The sequence below is a fragment of the Antedon bifida genome, chromosome 8, assembly GCF_963402885.1.
Source record: "Antedon bifida chromosome 8, ecAntBifi1.1, whole genome shotgun sequence".
NCBI classification, from domain to species: Eukaryota; Metazoa; Echinodermata; class Crinoidea; order Comatulida; family Antedonidae; genus Antedon; species Antedon bifida.
Window position 1 is genome coordinate 7,320,365 of NC_136233.1, and position 22,484 is coordinate 7,342,848.

The following is a 22,484-nucleotide window of genomic DNA, read 5'->3' on the forward strand; positions in this document are numbered from 1 at the left end:
CCAATACACAGTAGGCATTATGGTGAGTTGTGATGAATGTTTGGCCATTATTAATTTTCACTGTTTATTTGGCCATTCATATAGTAATAATATGATGGTTTGACCTTACAAAAATTATAATTATATAATTTATTTATTCTTTTGACTGGATTTCATTTTCAGTAATGCAGTACTGCTTTCCAAAATGGTCCAGTTACAAGTTTAAAAGTAAAGAAAAATTATAACATATAAAAATACATAGTAGGCCTAATTTAAAAGATATTATACAGAACAGTTAAAAACAAATAAATAAAATAAAATATGTAGGATCACTTAGATGACATTAGAGTTGCTATATTTTTTAGTTTATAAATACGTTTAAAAATCGATCATATTTATTCCTTCTCATGAATATTAAAAATATACATATATTACTTATTAGAATTCCAACGACAAAATGTCTTATTTTACTGTATATATATATACTATATTATGATTGTTAGCTAAACTAAAATTCTGATACTGTATAATTGAATTATTAATGATAAAATATTTTTTTTTTTTATGGATTTTGATTCTAGAGACCATCAGAATGAAGAATTTTTTCCGGCTGTCAGCATTGAGCAATTTGCGTATGTATCATAAACGAAATAGCCGCTATTTTCATGCAAACATGCTATATCTCTGGATCTACTGGACGCATTGAGTTAATTTTGGTGTCAAATTGTTCACAATGTATGTATTAGCTCTAATAGAAACAGAAACCCCATTTTTTTAATAGCAATTTTGAACTTTGACTTATTTTTGCCATATCTAATTAACAGCAGGTCAGAGAATTAAAACTGGGTGCAAATTGTTCCCAAGATATATATTTATATTACATAGCCTATGTAAATACGTGAACGTGATTGGTTGAAACTGCATCACATGACTACCGCTGCGAGGATCGTAAATCGCATATATCCTCGAGTATGATGACATTGACTGAGTAATTTTCACGTAATTATCATGTCCCTGTCATTAAACATATAAAATCAAGCAAATTCTCGAGTATGATGATATTGACTGTAATTTTCGTGTGACAACACTCGCACTTTGCGATAAATAAATAAAAGTCATCTACTGAGACTTGAACTCACGATGATTTGTCCATCATCACAAGACAACGTTTTATCCGCTGCGCCACGCAGCTTGAAGAAATTAATCAACTAAACTATTTAAACTATGCATACATAGCAACCTCATTTGTTGTTAGCTCTCCCTATGATGAAAGACCTTGATTGGTTAATACTCACAGTAGTAACCTGGTACGTGCGGCATGCTGAACATCTGGTGATTCGGATCCTCGAAAAAGACGAATTATTATTTATTCGGCCTAGCTGATAATAATATTATTATCATTAATGTAGGCTTATTGATGGAAATTCTTCTGTTAATTAAACGACCTAGGCCTAACTGAATATTTTATTGCTAAGGAATCATTAATTTATAGTAATTATCTGTAATTCTTCGCAAGGTAAGGTGAATGCAACAACTAACTAGGCAGGCTTATTACAAAGGAGGCCTAGCTACACCCGATCCAGCAGTAGATATTCAACTTGTTGTTGGCTATGTGATATAACAGATATCGCCTTTTATATCGGTAAAATATAAGATTTGACAATCCCTAGCTAGCGCTTCGGGAAATATATATTCCCTCGAACAAAATATCATTCCCTCGGGGATGTCAAATCTTATATTTAACCTCTAAGCAGGCAATATCTGTATATTTAGTCTTGAACATGACGTTATTGACCTTTGGCATAAATTAATTTATTCTATTTGTTAATATATAATAATAATCAATAAATAATTAATAAATATTTGTCATAGGGAGCCAATTTTGGTGTCAAATTTTTCGCAATATATTTATTTATACTTGACATAATGCAAATTGTTTTTAAATTGAACAACCATTTTTTTGTGTATTTTTGACATTTGACCCGCTTTTCTCATCTAAAAAACGACATGGCGTAGAGCTGAAATTAGACGCACATTATTTATAATAGATATACGATTTATATTCACTCTAATGAATTATATTGTTAACTAGTTAATTTACTAATTATAATACTTTGGTACTGTATGAAGGGCCCACATCGAAAATATGTAATCAAATTACTTTACAGGCCATATGGGAACCTTATGAGATCTGACATTCTCTATGGGACATACCGGCTTTGTAATGGAAATGGAACACACATTCTGTCCCATAAATAGTCTGGCACATACAGGAAAAACTTGTCGGTACGCACAGGATTCTAAAAGAACCCATATGTATTTGCCTGAATGAACTCTCTAAGGACCTTTTTGGAATCTCTATGTGGTGCCCTGTATCAGAAATTAATATGGGGTAAAACTGTGAGTTCATAGATTGGTCCATACGGAACATTTATGGATTTGCCCAAATAAACACAAGTGCCAATCCTCTATGAATCCTTTCTGGTGTCTCTATGTGGGGCTACATGAGGCCCTATATTGCAAATATGTAATAATAATAATACAATCTATATATAAATTATGCTTAATTCTAACATACAGTAGGCGAGCACAATGGAAAAACTTCGGGACAAATCTCCACCTTGGATACCTAGCTAATCTATCTCAGATGTAACGCGAAACGTAGATTTGATATTAACATTAGTTCTCACTATTACGATAAATAAAAGATTTTAAAACAAAATTTCTGATTTCAACCATACACGGTAGAAGTAATTTCCGAGTCATCACCTTGCAACTTCCTGGTTTCAACTAAGTTGGCCGTTGCTGGCGATAACATGTTTAGATTTTTTGTTTATTTTTGGACAGCGCGTGTGAAGGTACAGTAGTTAGCAAAATAAGCATCATACTGCAAATTAATAAAGATCAAATTAAATATATTTATAAAGCATCTGAGTATATTTTGTGGGGAATAGTATATAAAATATGATATGTTTGAAATCGCGTGAAACCCCGATAGCCGCGTTGTTGAGTAAACTGGCAGGAATATCTGTGGGCTATCTGTGTCCCGTTAGGACTCTGGGATACTTCTACCCATGTTGCAAGCCGTCTAAAACGTCTTCCTTCTTAGGCTGAAATGGCACACTGTGTCACGGAAGTTAGTTTCAAAAGATGTTTAAACTTAATGTATTAATTATACCAATTAGGATGGTATTTATTTGAATAAAGGACAATTAGAATAACAATAATAATAACAATACTTACCAGCTTTTGACTGTGTGGATCCTGCTCCTGTTTTCTTGCTAAGTAAACTGTTAAAGAAATTTGCTAAAACGCCTTCATTAGGTGTTCCCCCAGCTTTGCTTGGATCAATCTGAAAATAAAGTGTCATGATCATCTCAAAATACTTTTTAAAAATCATTAATGTACCTAATAAAACAATACTATATAAAGGTGCACTGATTGGAAGGAAATCTTCACCAAAAATACAAATCTGATTAGTAACAAAAAATTTCCCAATATGATATTAAAATCAACAATGCACTCTAAACAAATGAACTACAACTTTTAGAAAAATATATAATATAAATAAATAATTTCCCTGTTTATTAAACACGCACTGTATTTTTGCAAATTTCATTGGTCAATTAGGCACATGCAGATCAGTATTAGTATTAGAAAGGTAATATCTAATAATGATCATTAATGGCTCTAATGCACGTTCTGCTTTTTGTAAACATTTACAGAATTTTTGCCATGATTGGTAACCTGACCAACTATTAATAGAGTATATTATGGTGATATCCTCTGCACTTCCATCAAGAAATTGTGGTAGTACTATTTGGGTTGGCAGCTAAAGCGATTTTGAAAGAAAATTATAAAATATTTATTCTTAAGGCTTCAAGAATACCCCTTGTGCTACTCCTTATGGTGAACTTTCAAAATGTGCATAGAATAAATTATACAAAAATAACTTTGGCCTAGGATATTATTGAAAACACTTTTAAAATGACAGAAAACCTTATGGTCCAGCCAATCTAATGACATACCAACCACAAATTGTAATAATACCAAACCAAGTACTGCAGGTGACTCGGTCAATGCTGACAATTTTGAACATGAACCTTGTAGTTATCCACCAGCACTTTTTGAAACCACCAACCATGTGGAAGCAACTTCCTTCCTGATTCCATATCTAACTCACTAAATGATGTAAATCCTAGATGGAGGTGCCTTACTGCACAGAATTCCATGGAATAGTGAAGAATAACATCAAGTTCAGCAGTGGAGTAGAGTCAATATGTGTGGTGAGGATTGCAGATGGAAGATACAATACCTTATGACCTCTAGTTCTGTATAACTGTTGCATTTATTGGTTTTTAAATGTATATGAGTAGGAAATATATACAGATTGGTACCAAACTTATTTATATATAGTAAAGAGGAATAGTCCAGTGTACACAAAATGCTTGTATTCACTTTAAAGAACCTACTGTAGTACATCTTTCAAGAGGAGTAGGGGATTTGTCTGTCTATTACTTGATAAGGCCTACAGTAAATGAAACCTATGAAATACGTCAGAAATGTTTCCTTAAATGCAATAAAAATATTATACGGTAACATTGTGAATCAAATTAAACATCGTATCACTGTGTTTTAAATTCGATGACATATTATTAACAAAATATAAATTTACCCACTAGGCCTATGGCACACATCCGGCCGGTGAACCTCAGTGAAGTGGGACAACTTTTTTTCATCCAATTTTTGTATCACCACAGTGGCGTATCCAGGATTTTTAAGTTGGGGGGGCCGGGAATTGCCAATTTGCCGACAAAGTTAGTGTCATTATCTGTACATAAACCTGATCAATATATGTTCTAGGATTGCATAGTCATTTGTCTTATATACGGGATAACAATGCAAAATTTTAGTAATTTATTTTATATATCACCATTGGAAATATCAATAAAACATGTTATTAAATGCTTATAAAATATATAAAGCTGAATTCGGACAAATTCATTGCTCTAACTTTGTGTAGTAACGATCAGAGAGACCGTATGATCGACTTCATGGTACACGCGCGAGAGAAAACATTCCGCTGCGGGTGATTCGCATCCACCAATCAAATCAGCCAGAATCCAAAATCATTCAACCGTGAGCATGCAATGCTAAATCACGAGAAAGCTCAGCTTTGATTGGCTTACGATGACATCATATCACAAAATGGTGGTTTTGTAGTTGAGCCTCACGGAATATTCTGTTCCAAAAATGAAATACATGGATATTTTTTATGGTATGTGTGCTTTTTTTTTTTTTTATTTGAATAATAAAGGCCTCATATCGGAAAAAAAACGGGTTTTTGGCAATTTTTTGAACTATATAATCTTAGCGTAGGAAGACATACAAATCCCTGGTCATGAGAGGCTCAACTGCAAAAACAAGGTTGAATATGGTAAGGTCACCGGACCGTTCAAAGACTTTTGAGTAAACAATCTAGCGCGTACGGCCGTACGTACGTGATAGATGATAAGATATTTTAACCACATTTTTTACGTGTTTGGTTAGATGTAATGAAAATAAAAAATAGTTGATTTGAAGGGAATGATATGATATGTAAATAAACAAACACTCAAAAGAATTATGTTTACAGTTCAATTATTGTCAGAATAATAGTTTATCCTTATTTGCCTAACTTTATTTTTTTCCCGGCACCTTTGTTTGCCGACGGACGCGATGATGTGCCGACGGACACGAAATCAGGGGGGCCCGGGCCCCCCGGCCCCCCCACTGGATACGCCACTGTATCACCAGACAAGTATCAACATGTTTGATTTGTAATGTGGGTTATGGGTTATTAAATTTTATTCAATGAATATATTATTATAGCTGTGTTGGCTGATTAGTTCGTATAGGGCCATATTTAGAATTACTTTTTACACAATATTGTAGTATTATTTTGTGATATTTTAACATGGAATATATTGATTTAAATAAATTTTTCTGGAGGAACTCTGGTACGATGAAATGGAAACGAAGCATTTTTATTAATATTTAATATCAACAATCGCTAGTCAGGCCTACATTTGGTTTCAGCCCATTTTAGTTGGTTTTTGGTCACTCGGTGCATGGACCACTAAAATTACTGAAAGATAAGTGGAAGGAAGGAACTAAATGTTAATTTATTGATTATGTATGTGACTTTAAGAATAAACTTAAGGGCGACTGTCATTGCAAAAGTAAATTTGGTAAAAGCACAAACTAAGATGAAAACTTGGTATGATAAAAATGCAAAAAGCTGGGGACAAAGTTTTGCCGTTGTTTCCCATTCAGGAAAGCCCAATGCAAGCACGACTGCACGGTCCATATGAAATTGAATCAAAGATGAGTGATCTAAATTATGTCATTAAGACACAAGAAAGATGAAACAGTAGACAATTATGTCACATTAATATGCTTAAGGATTATGTCGAGAATCAATTATCTTTTGTAGGAGTTACAAACATTTTAATTTTGATGACTTCAACATGTTCAAAAGTGTGAATAATGTGGGTCATTATTTTCATCTTTACATAAAATTTCAATAAATTATAGCTCCTCAGAATAAAAAGTGATACTCATTATTAAAACGTTTTCTGAAAGCTGTTGAATTGTAGATCCAAATTCATGTAAACATTTTGTGTATCGGATGTTGTGACATCATCATATGGCCAGTTGAATTTAAATTTTCATATTTTGCGTCATAGTTCATCACATTTAAAACAGTGCGCATCTATATTCTATGTGTCCAAATTTCCTCAACACGTTAATATGTTGTTGCTCGGTTGCTATCTTTGTGTTTCATTTTGATGACGTCATCATGTTAAAAATTGGAATAAGGACTGGTCCCGTAATTTTACCTATGCTTATGTATACAGTATATACTATAGTGTATACTGTTTAGACACAAAATAGAGAGAACACTAACATTTTATTTTCTTCAGGTTATAATGGCATAATCTTTTTTTCTATGCGAAATATTCTAACGTATGATGTGCACATTGCGTTTGTCGTGCTGATAACTATGGTTTTACGTTAAACATGAATAACGATCACACAATGTGTTTTGTGTGATTAGGACCAGTTTTTATTGAACAACCGGTCTTAAATACAATCTTCAATTAAAAAAAAAACAATTAGTTCCAATCTTGAGTGGAGACATTTTTATATACCAATGCAATTGTGAAACCAATTTTGTGCCTTAACGCACTTAACATACTAATTCCGCTACAGACTATGTTTTGTGGGTAATAATGACATCATTTCCATATTGAACGCTACATTGACTAACCCACCTGTGGCTCAAATACTCAAGATTTTGAAGCATTTGCAAATGTTTTTTTGGATTGGCACAATTGTTTATTTGAATATGAATCCTTTCAATTCAATTGTATTGGTCTTTCATTATGTGACCAAATTTCACACAACAGACTTATAACTATGTAATACATCTATATCAAACTCTAATAAAAATTAAAAAAGACATACTCATATTTCATTTTATGATATGTATAACATTTGTGGCACATGCAAGGGAAAGCAGACATAAGTCGGAATTTTAAAAATTGAGATATATATCTCAAGATACTAAAAATACACACAAATACTAAAACTAGATAATCCAAGATTTAAAATGCTGAAAAAAATATCTTGATACCATGTCTACTTCCAGAGATATCTCAGTCTAAAGTTTTGGTTGTTACAATCAGTGTTTTGAGAAAAATGCTTTTAAAGTTAAGTAACAGGAAATGACAATACAAAAAAATAAACGAGGCGTTTCAGTTTACGCCTTAGCAAAAGGGTATTCTAATTGTTTTATTTCAATGAAACTTCATTAAAATCAACCCACTGGTTTCAATTTAAGCATAAAACATGATAGGTTTTATGAAAATCATACATAATTTACACCCAACCAACATACAAAATGTTAAAATTGATTTATTTATTTGTCTAAAAATAGAAAAACACCAAGGTAATGTAAATAAATACTGTTTCAGCTATATATATAGCTAAATAAACATTTTCAGCCTTTTATTGTTTTTGGCTGTCTCCACAAATCTACAAATGCAACTTATGTCCGATTTCCCTTGCATGTGCCACATTTATGGCATAATTAATAAAGTATATTACCTTACATATATTGGTATTGTAATGTCTTTTTTATTCACCTAAAAACTATGTCAAACTAGCCTAGCTAGTCCCACATAGGTGTATGTAGCCAAGTGAATACCATACGTTTCATCACCAACAGGCAGATGTGACAAGAATATAATTCTTAAAATTCAACATTCTAGATGATTATTAATAATAGTAATAAGTTAAAAACAAACATGAATTATACCCCATCTGATATTTTTATTTTGTAAAATTTAAAATTGTGCATGTTTATCAGAAGAAAAGTTGATTGTAGTCTGCACACCTTTTTGTCGTGGGTGATGAAACAAGCTCTTAACAGGCCTAGGTATGCACATGAGATATGTAGACCTAAGGTAATAAAATTTATTAACAATGCCATAAACACATATCTTAGCATGAAATATTATAAGTACATTTTTTGTAAGTTTTTATTACAGTCAGCAATTTCATTCGGCAAACTGGGATTTGGTAAACTGGGATTGAGCAAGCAAACTGGCAGGATTGTCATTCCACAATTAAGCGTGTGCCCAACAATTTTAAGTCGGTGATTCCATGGTGTACCCACCTCCAGTTTATTGAATTTAAGCTTGCGTACTTAGTCATTTGGTGGAATAATGCCAATAAGGGTAAAATTCATGTTATTCAGTAAAAATCACACATTGTCCACAAAAAGAGATGTGCACACTGTAAAAAAATGCTCTATTACCTGACAATGTATGTGAAGAAAATTATTTTACTAACTTTAACTTTGCTAGCACTTCCTGGAGTTCCAGACGGTGATCCCGATGTCTTGCTTGGGCGCTGGGGTGATTCCTTTACGCAAGAAAACATAATCATGTTTAATTGGTTTACATCCAGTATAAAGAACAAATAAATAAAATTTAAAAAATATGTGCATTTTCATTTCCTGGGGCATTACTAGTTTCATCACAAATTATATAGTAAAAAGCATTTAATATAAAGAAACTTACAGCTGTTTTAATTTGTGAAATATTTTTGCTTAACAAATTTTGCTGTCTCATCAAAAACAATTGTTCATCTTCAGCAACAATTTCACGACAATCTTGAAAAGGCTAATAAAAAAAATGAAAACAGTCCATTCAATATTTATTTAAAATATTAAAAATTTTACAACACAGATACAATTTTCCAATAGCATTAAAAAATGTAAACTAGTACCCATTTCACACAAAGACCAAAGTAACAATTATTAATAACGCTACCCTCCAAAATGCTATCGTACTCCATACCACCCAATTGTCCAACTCTACAGTATATTGGAGTGCCCTCTTACTATGGTAGGATTTAATAATTTGTAATTTATTATGTCATCATGTGGATGATGATATATGGACCTATACATTAATTTATAGGTTCATTTTATAACTAATGCCAAATATATATATACGAAAATGCCATGATTTCAGCTGACTGTGTAAAAATATTGCATCCATATTACAACAAAATGTATCTGAATGTATGTAAAATGTATAATGTTATCGAATGACATTTAAGTTTATGTTAGATTACCTTTCTGATAGGAGGTTTACTGAGCACATCTTCAAATGGATCATCTGGCTTGATGTTTGTCATGTTTTCATAGCAAATACTAATCTTTTTCAAAGAATCCCAGCCTGATGGTCTGAAATTCATTAATCAAGCTTTATTAGTTCTATTACAAAATCACACAATAGCAAATAATTAAAAAAATGTTAAAAAATAAAATGTGTATACAAATTTAATATTAAGCATCTATAAGCTTCGTTCACATGTCTGATACTTGCCATTATTTTTGTTTTTAGGGAGCAGTTGCAGTACTAAATGGAGGGAAACTTAAAAATACAGATTTTTTACATTTTTATGGCAGACAAGTGTTCTTATTGAACCTCAATGCTTGAAATAGGCTAATCAAAAACCAAAATCAAATATTTTATGTGCATTGTTAGGTCGGCTAGCACCACCTCGGCAAACAACGACCGTATAATAAATAATATGTTCAGCAACGAAAATGATTTCACCAAATTTCATTTATTACATTTGATATTTCTTCAGAAATGTGTATACATTAGGCGACAACATCTGAAACCAACGTAGCTGCGCCTATGGAAGCTGTTTTGATCATCCACAACTGCCAGGGATTCCCCGTTTTAGTCGCGTAATCTAAAGCTCACTGTCAATCAAATAGTCAAATCTGAGCACGCGACTGCAGCCATGTATATGGCCTTGTTTAAAACATGTACTTATTCTCAAATCATGGAAAAAACGATATGTACGATTGTTTGGCCAAATCATGAAGGTATAAAATAATTATTTTAATTTTATAGCTCCATGGCTAAAAGTACCTGCATGTGTTTTTGTAACACAGACGAAGTAGGCATACTTCGTATTCATATCAGCAATGATATATATACGATATATTTTTTATATGAATATTTTATATTTCTTAATTTTGAAAAGCGTGTATACTGTAGTCATAATCATAATATTAAATAATAATAGACATAGCACTTTTTGCGTTCCATACTTGAATGGGGCTGAGTTGACCGATTAGTTTTTGCCCTAGTTGACGTCAGGCCGAGTTGACTTGAGGCCGACTTGATGCGGGACCGACTTGACTTTGACGGTTTAGGGCCGACTTGACCTGCTACCATAAAACATGGGTAATTTACTGAAATTTGTGTAAAAAAAAGACTATTTTGAATGTATTATAGTTCATCCAGATGAATGGTGACCCCCACAATATTTTCCGCACTTGATCAGAACGATCATCTGCTCGCAAGTGAACCAAGACATGTGAACGTGGTAATAGACACATTGGAATACAACAATAACATAATTTAGAGAATTAGATATTCTATTTATAAAACTAATCAATATATTTCTCCTTATTTAATTGATTAATTTTATTTATCAACTTTAATTGACCTGACATTTTTTACTACTACTACAAAAAATCTAATGTGTTGTTCAGTACACACTATTCATTCAAAAGCACAATAATTTAATTAATAGAAAAATAACACTTAAAAAGTGTGATCATTCTCAAGTCCAATCAAAAACTAATTATATACACAAATCAGGGTCAAAGATTAAATAACAAAAGATTTTGTCTAATACATTGTAAAATGATTTACAGAGTCACATTGTTTATTCTGAATCTATATATTAATGCTACTAATTTTTTCGTGTAATTTTACGTATCTCCTTCGAAGCCGCTGAATGGTACGTGCTCACATTTGGTACACTAAAGTTTATTGAGGGGCCGTACACGATAGGCTATATCACTTTCCTGAATTTTAAGGATAACCACAAGAAAAAAGGCAAAAATTACTTATACTAATACTTAATACTAATTTGACATGTTTCGTGAGTTGTTGAGTCACATCTACAAATACCATGCCGGGCCATCAACTTTTAAAACAGTGTTTAGTCTCGGCAGCCAGTCAACCATAGCGAATGATCGCTTCGTAATAAAAGCGCACCTTGATAAAAGTACTTTGACAAATTATTAAAATAAAAACAAATTGTATCAAGAATAAAATTCGGAACTATTTACGGCCATTGATTTTTTTTCTATACACTATCCCTTCACATTGAAATATATGTAAGCTAAAAAATGAAAGCAATACTTATGACTGTTCAGACTTTACGAAAATAAAAGAGGCTAAAGAAAATTTGTGCTGCATGAATTAGATGATGCGTGCAAACACTAACGAAAGAATAAAATGTTTTTCGTGGTATATTAATTATTGATACACTATAGATAAAATCATAAAAAGTGGACATAAATCGAATTGTCAACATTTGGAATTGTTTTGTTTGTGTGTTATTCATATTTACATTTTTTTCAAGCTGCTGCTCTAGCCAGCTACGTCCCATGAGGACTACTCATTCAGAAGCTAAAGCAAGCAGCAGTTATAGTATCTAAGGTCGACAGTTTTGCGACTTTGTAAACTTGACTATAATTTATAGATCCCAGCTGCTGGACCCAAAAAATGTCTGGGAAAAGAGAGTCTATGAGGGCTCACTGTTGAACGATTTTGGATTCTCGCCCTTTGATTGGTTGACGCGAATCAATCTTTTCTGGTAGGTCTCAACCATCAAGAGTCTAGAGAGGAAATCCTGCTGCTGGCTATCATCTAGCTAGCCTAACCTAAGGCCACTTCTAGGCTAGCTAGGATAAAGCCAAGAGACTGTAGGTCTAGGCCTAATTCTAATTACGGCCGGAGTAGAAGCGATTGTTTTGATGGGATTTTGTGATTCTGTTGGCGGCTGTGAAAACGCACAAACGATGCACTCAGTTTCTTTGCAATGTACAGCAGTACTGTATAACCAACAGCATACTCCTACTTGGACTTTCCCCCAAGTCTGTAGTCATTGTCTTTTTATGTTATATGATAATAATATCTATGAAATTCTGTCAGACAAGACAATTAAAACCAATGTTTTAATAAAAACAATGTGACTCATTTAACAGGGTAGTAGACAAGGTCTTTTTTGTTATTAAAACTTTCGACACTTGATTTGTGTATTCAGAATCTGTTCATTGTACTTGAGAATGACCCAATGGAGTCGAAACATCTTTCTTTTTTAATCATTATTTTTGAATAAATTATTTACAGTAAACATAACCCTCATTTGGAATTTACTAATAATATTTTTTTTCTGTTTCTCTTCGGTGAGTTAATAAAAATGTCTCAAATATATATAGTTTTCAATTTCTGAGATACAATTTACTTTTGTAACATGGAACATAAGCTTATATACATTCCCATGTGGTGTTTTTATTGAGTTAAAACAAAATCAGAATAGGTTATCAATGCTTGTGAATTACATAAAAATGGCTTCCTTCTCAACAACTAAGGGTGGTGTGTTGAATGGAAAATCATATATTCTGTGCAAAAGGTATTTCTTGAGTAATTCACAATTCTTTTCTTCTTTTACAGATATGTAAAATAATGCAGCACCGTCTGTTATTTTGTTTAAGGAAATATTTACCACCATACATAGTGTAATATTAAATTGTTTAGAGCAATTTGGAACATAATTATACATCTACTATCTCCACGCATTTTTCTGCAGACACATTTCAAAGACCATAATTTTTTTAAGGACTTTCTGTGTGGTCATTATTTACATGGATGGAAGACGGGATAGTAAACAATGTACATGTCATCAAGTATGACACAATCGTCTGCCTCAATACAGTTCTTTCATTTAAAGACACTTTCCCAGCAATTCTTTACATTTTGTATAAACAAATGCATACATAAAAACATTAAACCATGGTCATTCCTTGTCTTAAATGTATGTTATAGTTTTAAAAAAAAGGGTTGATACTTCAAATTTTGATATTACACCTATTTCCTTAAGTATTGGAAAATTATATAAAAAAATACATCCATTAGTGTAAGATAGGCTCAAACTGTTGAACAATAATTCCATAAACATGCAAATACACTATTCTTATTTTACATATGAACCAAAAGGATACAACATAGACAGAACTTTCTGATGAACTGCTGAATGTAATCAAAATGTTCAATTTTGTAATCAAATTCTTTCTCTAGACTTGACACTGCATCAGACTAAAAATAAATAAATAAAATGCTTATACAATGTTATTATCATTCTATTATCAACTATCAGTTACACTATTATATGGGACAGACAGAAAAAATTGTAATGTTTTATTTCAAAAAGGTTTTTCATAAGTAGTTGTTTTTATTCCAAGTTGGATGTTTGGTTTTGCAGAACACACAACTTACCTTTCAGGCCTTTTCAAATTGCCAAAACAAGAGGTCTGGGACATTTGTAAAGATTTATTCTGACATGCATTTCCTGTGGTAACTCGGGCAATGCATTTGATTGTCATTCATATCATTTTACATGATGTGCTGGTAGTAAACAATGAAGTTGTTATTAATGTTGTTTTCAGTTGGTTTGTTATAAACTATTAATTTGTGACAATTGTTTCTAATACTTGTAGAGTATACTTCTAATCTGTTGTATCATTGATCAGAATGAAGATGAATAGTATATTTATTTCAAGACTTTTACACTCCAAGATCATTAAGTTAAGTTTGTATGTACTTTCATCTCATCATCAGTTGCAGCTCTCGTATTGCGACAGGACAATTTCCAGATATGTCTATGTTTTTACTTTGTCCGTCTTCAGTAATTTTGTGTGTTCTTAAACATTACAATTAATTGTAACTTATCTTGACTTACCTTGGTGCATACTACAATAATAGGCAATCCTAAATTAGATGTTAATGTGGTCTCTCCAAGTGGAAGTAGAACTTGCTCCTCATCATTAGGTGTAGCTACTGTTATCTTTTTGCTTGAAGCATCTGGAGTGTTATCTGGTTCTACATACATCTGAAACTGTCGAATTACTACATAAAACAAGAAATATTTTTTACAAAAAATGCCGCTCGACTTTTTGAAAACGACAAATACCTTGTAAAAATTGCTGTGACGTCACAGGTGCATCGCAAAATTGAAAATGATTTTCTGGCAAATCGCGAACATTTCTAGTAAACACACTTTGTAAATAAATCGTAAAAAATATAAATGTTGATTTTTTTATTGTTTCTTTTGCTTATCTGGACTTATTAAGTAGATTTTGCGATGCACCTGAGACGTCACAGCAATTTACGGCGACGTCTGTACGGCGAGCGCATGCAGCGATATTCTTAATCTTGTGATGACCAAAACCCTGTGGGATTCGGACATCCTGATGGGATCCCGTGACATCCCTGTGTATATATATATATATTTCAACGCAAACGCAAATACGAAAAAAAGCAAATACATCTTTTTTCGTATGAATTATGTTTTTCTAGTAATTTTACCAACTTTTAAACAATTTCGACTTAAAATTACGTCATACGAGCACTTCGAATTGGACAGTTCGCGCACGTTTTTGATGAAAAAGTTTTTAAAATCTTCCAACATTTTTTTAACATAGTTTCTAAACTACATGGTGAAGTTTATTTTTATTAGATATTCTGGAAGTAGATGAGTTGTAGATAATATTCGATATTATCGGATCATGCATCAATATGGCTAACCGGACATTGTGGCGTCATCGTATGGCCACTCGAATATAAAATATAGGATTTTTGTCTCTTTCGTCATAGCTCATCACATTTAATAGAGCGCATCTCCACTTATCCGTATTTCATTTTCCCCCATATTTTGAATGATGTCATCATGATCAAAAGCGTGAAACACTTGGGTCACTAAGTTTCAACATTACAGTAAATTCAATGTTATAGCTCCTCAGAATGAAAAGTGATACTCATGATTAAAACATTTTCTGGAAGCTGTTGAATTGTAGAAACGAATTCATGTACAAATTTTGCGCATCGGATGTTGTGACATCATCATATGGCCAGTTGAATTTTAAAAGTCAATCAGTCAATATCAAACTCCTCGAGAATTTGCTGGATTTGATATGTTTAAATACAGGGATAAGATAATCACGCGAAAATTACTAAGTCAATATCATCGTACTCGAGGACATTATATGATTTACGATCCGCACAGTGTCAACCAATCACATTCACGTATTTGTGTATTATATGTAATATTATACAGATATTGCCTGTTTAGAGGTTAAATATAAGATTTGACATCCCCGAGGGAATGATATTTTGTTCGATGGAATATATTATCATATTAACAAATTATCATTCCCAAGGGGTTGTCAAATCTTATATTTTACCGATAAAAAAGGCGATATCTGTTATATTACATAGCCAACAACAAGTAGAATATCTGCTGGGTCGGGTAGCTAGGCTAGGCCTCCTTTTTGTATTGTATGTAAACAAGCTGCCCAGACACCTTACCTTGCGAAGAAAAATATACAGATAATTACTAATTAATGATTCCTTGGCAATAAAATATTCACTAGCCTAGGTCGTTTAAATAATAATAGAAGAATTTCCATCAATAAGCCTACATTAATAATAATAATATTATTATCAGGTAGGCCGAATATATAATAATTCGTCTTCTCCGAGTCGAATCACTGGATGTTCAGTGAGTCGCGCGCGTACTGGTTATTACTGTGAGTATTAACCAATCACAAACGGTCTTTCATCACATCTAGGGAGGACTAATAACAAATGAGGGCGCTATATATGCATAGTTTAAATAGTTTAGTTGATTAATTTTTTCGGGCAAGTTCCGTGGCGCAGCGGTTGAAGCGTTGTCTTGTGATGGAGTGACAATTTCATCGCAAGTTCAAGACACACTAGATGACTTTTGTTTATTTATCGGCAAACGCGAGTGTTGCCACACGAAAATTACACAGTCAATATCATCGTACTCGAGAATTTGCTGGATTTTATGTTTAATGACAGGAGACATGATAATTACGCAAAAATTACTCAGTCAATATCATCGTTCACAAGGATATATACGATTTACGATCCTTGCAGCGGTAGTCATGTGATGCAGTTTCAACCAATCACGTTCACGTATTTACATAGGCTATGTAATATAACCTAATAAGCATGAATGTGGGAGTTAAATTTGTAGTTTAAAAAAAATAGTATGTTAAGGATTAAACTCTTACATTTTTGTTTTAAATTTTTCATTTTTTGCGGTGTAATTTTTAATTGATCCATGTGCGAACTTAGTGCCTGTGACCATTTTTCTATGGATGCTTTCACATTCCATGGCTGTGACATATCTACCACTAGAATAACCAATACATCTTCTATATTTTCATCAGTGAGTGCAAATTGAAGCATACGAGAGTGGTCATCATCACCATCAAGAAGCCAGACGCCACATCTGGTAATATCTGTAAAAAAAAAAACAAATAATCATCATTTTGATGTTCATCTTAGGCTTCAACAAATAATTAGTGGAAATTATAGAAATTCATAAAATCGCGCATAACTTACGCAACGCGGCTCTGACATCGTCGAAAAGCTTGGCTGCACATCTACACTTCAATGTCAATCTTTTTACCAAGATATACAAAGTTATGTTCACAAGCAATAGGGGATGCTGCGCACACAAATCGTGGAAAGAAAGAAGAATAACAAAGAAGATGAAAAAAAAGATCCTGACAATCAAAATAACCAATTAATAAAAAAACGACAACTCCCTGGGTGTCGTTTCAATTTGAACAGCGAGCGTAGTATTATAGAAATTAGATATTCTTAAATGTTTGAATTTCTGAATAAATTCCCTAATTGTAGGCCTATGATGTACACATGAATTCACACGTCTTGTTCATGCATGCAGAACACTACTGTGTTCACCGGCGCGGCCGCAACCCTTGTTTACAAAAAGCTATACCAGTGTACCTTTCATTTAATGTGTTTCCGTTTTTTCGAATAGCTCTATCCAGTTACAGTGTGGTGTTCGTAAACTGTTACAGATACAGATTGACCCTGAGCTAGCTGTCAACCCTAGTTTATTCGGATACATTAAAAGTTTGTAAACACAACCATAGACTCCTAGATGTGTTTTAGGGTTTGAGCATGCCCAGTCGGAGTTTCCAAATACCCATTTTTTGAGTCAGAGTAAACAATAAGCTACTGCATGGTAACTTTTCTATGATTCCGTTCTCTTGACTATAACTACCTAAAGGTGCGGCAAGAAAATATTTCTAGGGGGGCATAATAACCCCTTCTGGCGACTAGACTATTTTAGACATTTTTGAGAACGCCAAGCTCAATAACTTTTAAAATTTTTCCCCCCTAATTTTGCAGGCTTTGTGTTTGTTAACTTACCATCTCGGTCCTCATCTCTCACATCAATGTATGTATATTCTAATCCTGATCCTTTTTTGGGGTCTTCATTACCTTCAAGACGAGCAGCCATAGATGTCTTACCAGACTCATCATCACCTTTACATCAAATAGAAATCGGAAGATTTAATGCAATCTTATCTTTTGGTGTCAATTCTTAAAATTATAATTAAAATCTCTCCAATTTTGGGTTGAAAAATGCAGTTATAGTAAGAAGAATTTTTAAAGGGTAAGTGTATTAATTTTAGTAAACCTATACAGAGTTGTACAAATCAATTAGAAAAACTATTGATCCTAAAGTTCATCAGAACGAATTTTGCCAACATTTTTTCTGGATGTTCAAAAAAAATCTATAACCTTTTAACTATTGAATTATTTAATTTAATTATTGTTATTGTTAGATTGGATTTAAACATCAGATAAGCCGTTGATTTCATCACTCAAAACCTGCCAATATTTTTATAACAGTGAAGATACTGTAGGCCAACTGAGAGTTTATGGGATTAAAATATTCTGTCACTGAAAATAATGATACATTTAATTTGTTTTAAAGGACAACTTGACCGAGGACCATATTATAGGGATGTACATATGATTTAAGAACAATCGCGAAATTAAAGATATCACCGTACAGCCATCGCCGTAAATTGCTGTGACGTCAAAGGTACATCGCAACATTTATGTAATGAGTTTTCTGGCAAAGTCTGGCAAAACGTGAACATTTCTAGTAAACACACTTTGTAAATAAATCGTAAAAAATATAAATGTTGATTTTTAGTTATCCGCTTGGTATACCAAGCGGATAACTCCTTGTAATTGTATGAGATCAATATTTTTTTTCTGTATTATTCTTCTTTCCTTCCTTCCTTTTTGTGAGTCGTGTTCCTCTAAAATGTGTAAACATAACATTTCATAACTTTGACAACATATGGGCATTTACGTGAAGTTGTGCACCTCCTATTTTTGAATGACGTCATAGTTGCGCAACGTGACTTATGCGCAATTTTATGAATTTCAATGATTGATCATAGATTAAAAACCAAAAGTCATTTAGTATTGACACTTTGACAAAATTTAAGTCATATCAGGGGCAAACTTTCTACGGATTAAAAATGGCATGTTTGACAAGAAGTTACGCGCGCACGCGCATTTAAAATTTCAAAATGCGCAAAATTAATTTCTAATCAACTTTTTACGCGTTTCTTGTCATTTTGAGCATGTCAAAAATTCCCACGGGCGCGCAATTTTTTATGCGCGCGGTGCGCACATAGCGTTAAAAACATATTTTTTTCTCTTGAATTATATTTTTCAAGCCTTTCCCAGTGATTTTGAAAACAATTTAGACCTTTTCCAGTTTAAATAACGCCATACGAACACGTTGAATTAGACAATTCGTGCGCGTTTTTTTATGAAAAAGCTTAAAAAATCGTCAAAATTATGTCTTTTTTTAAACAGTCATAGTTTCTAAAGTAAACCGTTAACCGTTTATTTTTATTACAAAATCTAGAAGTTGATGAGTTGTAGATATCGGATCATGCATCAATAAGGCTAAAAAAACATTGTGCCGTCATCGTATGGCCACACGAATGTAAAATATAGGATTTTTGTCTCTTTCGTTATTGCTCATCACATTCAATGGAGCGCATCGCGCTTATCTGTATTCCTTTTTCTCCTACATTTATATATTGTGTAGGTCAATCAACTTTCTTTAGCATGAGATAAAAATATTTTAATTTTTATGACATCATCATGCCTAAAAATTTTAATTACGTGGGTCATTAATTTCATCTTTACAGTAAATTTTAATCTGTAATAGCTCGTAAGAATAAAATGTGATAATCACGATTAAAACGTTTTCTGGAAGCTATTGGATTGTAGATACGAATTCATGTAAACATTTTGCCAATCGGATGTTGTGACGTCATCATATGGCCAGTTGAATAAAAAAAGTCGTATTTTCATATTTTGCGTAATAGTTCATCACATTTAAAAGGGTGCGCATCTATATTTTACGTATTCAAATTTCTTCTACACGTTAATATGTTGTTCCTGAGATAATTTCCTTCTGAAATTGCTATCTAAGTGTTTCATTTTGATACCGTCGCCATGTTAAAAATTGGAATAAATGGCGGGTCCCGTAATTTCACCTATTCTACACTGTATGTAATATGTATACAGCTTATACTGTTTGCATGTATATACTATATGACACAAAATTCAGCACTAACAGCATGTCATATTCTTCAGTTCTTGTCATAATGCCATAATCTTTATCTGTGTGCAATATTCCAACGTATGACGTGCACGTGGCGTTTGTCGTGGTGCGGATAACTAACTCGTCAAAGTGACGAGTTTCATGTCTAGTTTTATTGTTTCTTTTGCTTATCTGGACTCAGATTTTGCGATTGTACATATATTGTAAAAATATGGTCGTCGTCAAGTTGTGTTTTAATGCGATACTGCCAGAGTGTGACAGATTATGTCTTGTCTACACCCCAGTTATCGTACCTTATTTGAATGTCCGTTTAAAACTAGCAGAGGAATGCAGTTGTTTTACAATAAAGATAGGCCTAATATGCAGTTATTTGTCTGCCAGAGAGAGTTTTTGGGATTACGTTCTATTGTAACAAAATTATTTTTCTGGTTGTGAGTGTATTGAGCTGGGATGGGGAAGGGAGTTAGTTCATGTGGGGTCGGCCAGAGAGAGATTAAGGGCCTCTTTACATGTAACTTTGTATTTAGATTTATATGGATCGATTATAAATTATAGCAACAGGTACGTTCTGCATAAACATTAAAGAAGCCGTTGATTACATTGCTGTACATGCCAATATTTGTTATAACATAAAGATAGGCCAACTGTCCGCTAGTTATGGGATTACAATATTCTGTCAGTCACTGAAAATAGTAATTGTTTTAATGTGATTCTGCAAGACTGTGAACGATTATGTCTATACACCACAGTTAACGTATCATATTTCAGAGGTCCCAAGTTCTCCAAAATTTGCTGGTTTTTCCGATTTTCCCCGATTTTTAATGCAGATCCTTGCCTACCCGAAAATTGGTTATTTCCCCTAAAAAATCGGGACGATTTAGGCCTAGGCTTAGCTAGGCCTAGCCTAGAGAATTTTCATCTAAAATAACTGAAATTAGACAATATTTTCACAAAACAAACATGTTATTTCACAATTAACACCTCTGGAACTGTTTATAATGATGCCCAGTATTTAAACAAAGGCATTTATGAGGGCTTTGTTTCACGAATTAACAGCCATCCATCAACTGCCTGCCAAGCCAACAAGCCAATCACACATGTGACATTGTATTGTTATTGTATTGATGTCACAAATGCAACAAAAATGTGCGTCAATAGAGAGAGTGTCGGGCGGTGTCCACACACGAGGTGAAAAGGACTTTAAAAAGATTTTTGCACATGCAAATGTCTGTGAAACACTAGTGGAGAAAAAGTCTACTTTATTAACAAAATTATCGTAGGCCTAGGTGGCTAGGCTATATAACACACTGGAAAGGTGTCTGACATTACCCATTGTTAATTACTGAACACCATAAACCTGCAGGTAGGCCTAGTAAATTTGGTATTGGATATTCTAGATGATGTACGCTCGAGATTTTTTGTATAACTTAATATTAGTATATAGCGCCCTCTATATGATTTTTAATTATTATAGGACGCCCTCTATTGTTTACCCGAAATTTTGTATTGGGACCTCTGCATATTTTAATGTCCGGTAAAAATATGCAGTTGTTTTACAATGAAGATAGGCCTAATATGCAGTTTTTCTGCCAGACAGAGTTTTTAGACTTACATTCTTTTTTAAATATATAATTATTATAATTTACATCTTTGTAAGATGTACTGTATAATTACAATGTGGCTCCTAAAATGGCGCTCTATTTTCTGTCTGATTTTAGAGAAAGTCTTTAGGGAAAAATTACTGATTACTAGCTGCATTATAGGAGTATGTTTTCATACATGTTTGATAAAAAAAAAATGACTTGGGTAATAATGTCGGTCGCTCAAAAAGACTGCCGCAAGGAGAACTAGTTTGTTTGGTCACATGGCATGAAACGCGATACTCTCTGTTTTACCGCAAACCTCTCACTTGATTTTTTTTAACTCGGTACGAGGTGTGGGCACAAAACAGTAATTAAGATCGTGTGCTTGGATTTTGTGTCACATGACATGAAAACTGTTCCCACGACTCGCATGTTTTCTCCCTCCAAATTCTGATCAGGCCTTTTCTTTACACATGTCGTAATAATTTAAAAGTCCTTGTTAAATCTTAACATGGAATATATATTTATTTTACATATATTTTGTTTTGTTTTATAATTCGCTAACCCAAGGTAGGATTAAATCATTTATAGTGTAGGCCGCCGAAAGAGAGAAACAGGCATAACCGATGCGTGGGGCGGATTTTAATTAGCGAACAATACATTGTTTGTTTGCATTGTCTATGCTTCTATTCTAAAGGCGGTTGTTGGATGGTGTTTACAATGGTGTTTACTAACCTTACGAACCACCCTACGATCGACGCGTTGATAATTATC

At 33.1% G+C, this 22,484-nt stretch overlaps 1 protein-coding gene across 1 annotated transcript in view; it reads right to left on the reverse strand.

The window, feature by feature from the left end:
- Positions 1–22,484, reverse strand: part of LOC144849536 (cytoplasmic dynein 1 light intermediate chain 2-like) — a 28,561-nt gene that overhangs the window by 951 nt on the left and 5,126 nt on the right. The window contains exons 3-11 of the mRNA XM_078706476.1: positions 17,895–18,011; positions 16,724–16,954; positions 14,368–14,534; positions 13,631–13,724; positions 12,971–13,106; positions 9,667–9,778; positions 9,108–9,209; positions 8,878–8,949; positions 3,223–3,331 (exon numbers count right to left, since the gene is read on the reverse strand). Coding sequence (XP_078562602.1) covers positions 3,223–3,331; positions 8,878–8,949; positions 9,108–9,209; positions 9,667–9,778; positions 12,971–13,106; positions 13,631–13,724; positions 14,368–14,534; positions 16,724–16,954; positions 17,895–18,011 — 1,140 coding nt within the window. The remainder of the gene's footprint in view (positions 1–3,222; positions 3,332–8,877; positions 8,950–9,107; positions 9,210–9,666; positions 9,779–12,970; positions 13,107–13,630; positions 13,725–14,367; positions 14,535–16,723; positions 16,955–17,894; positions 18,012–22,484) is intronic.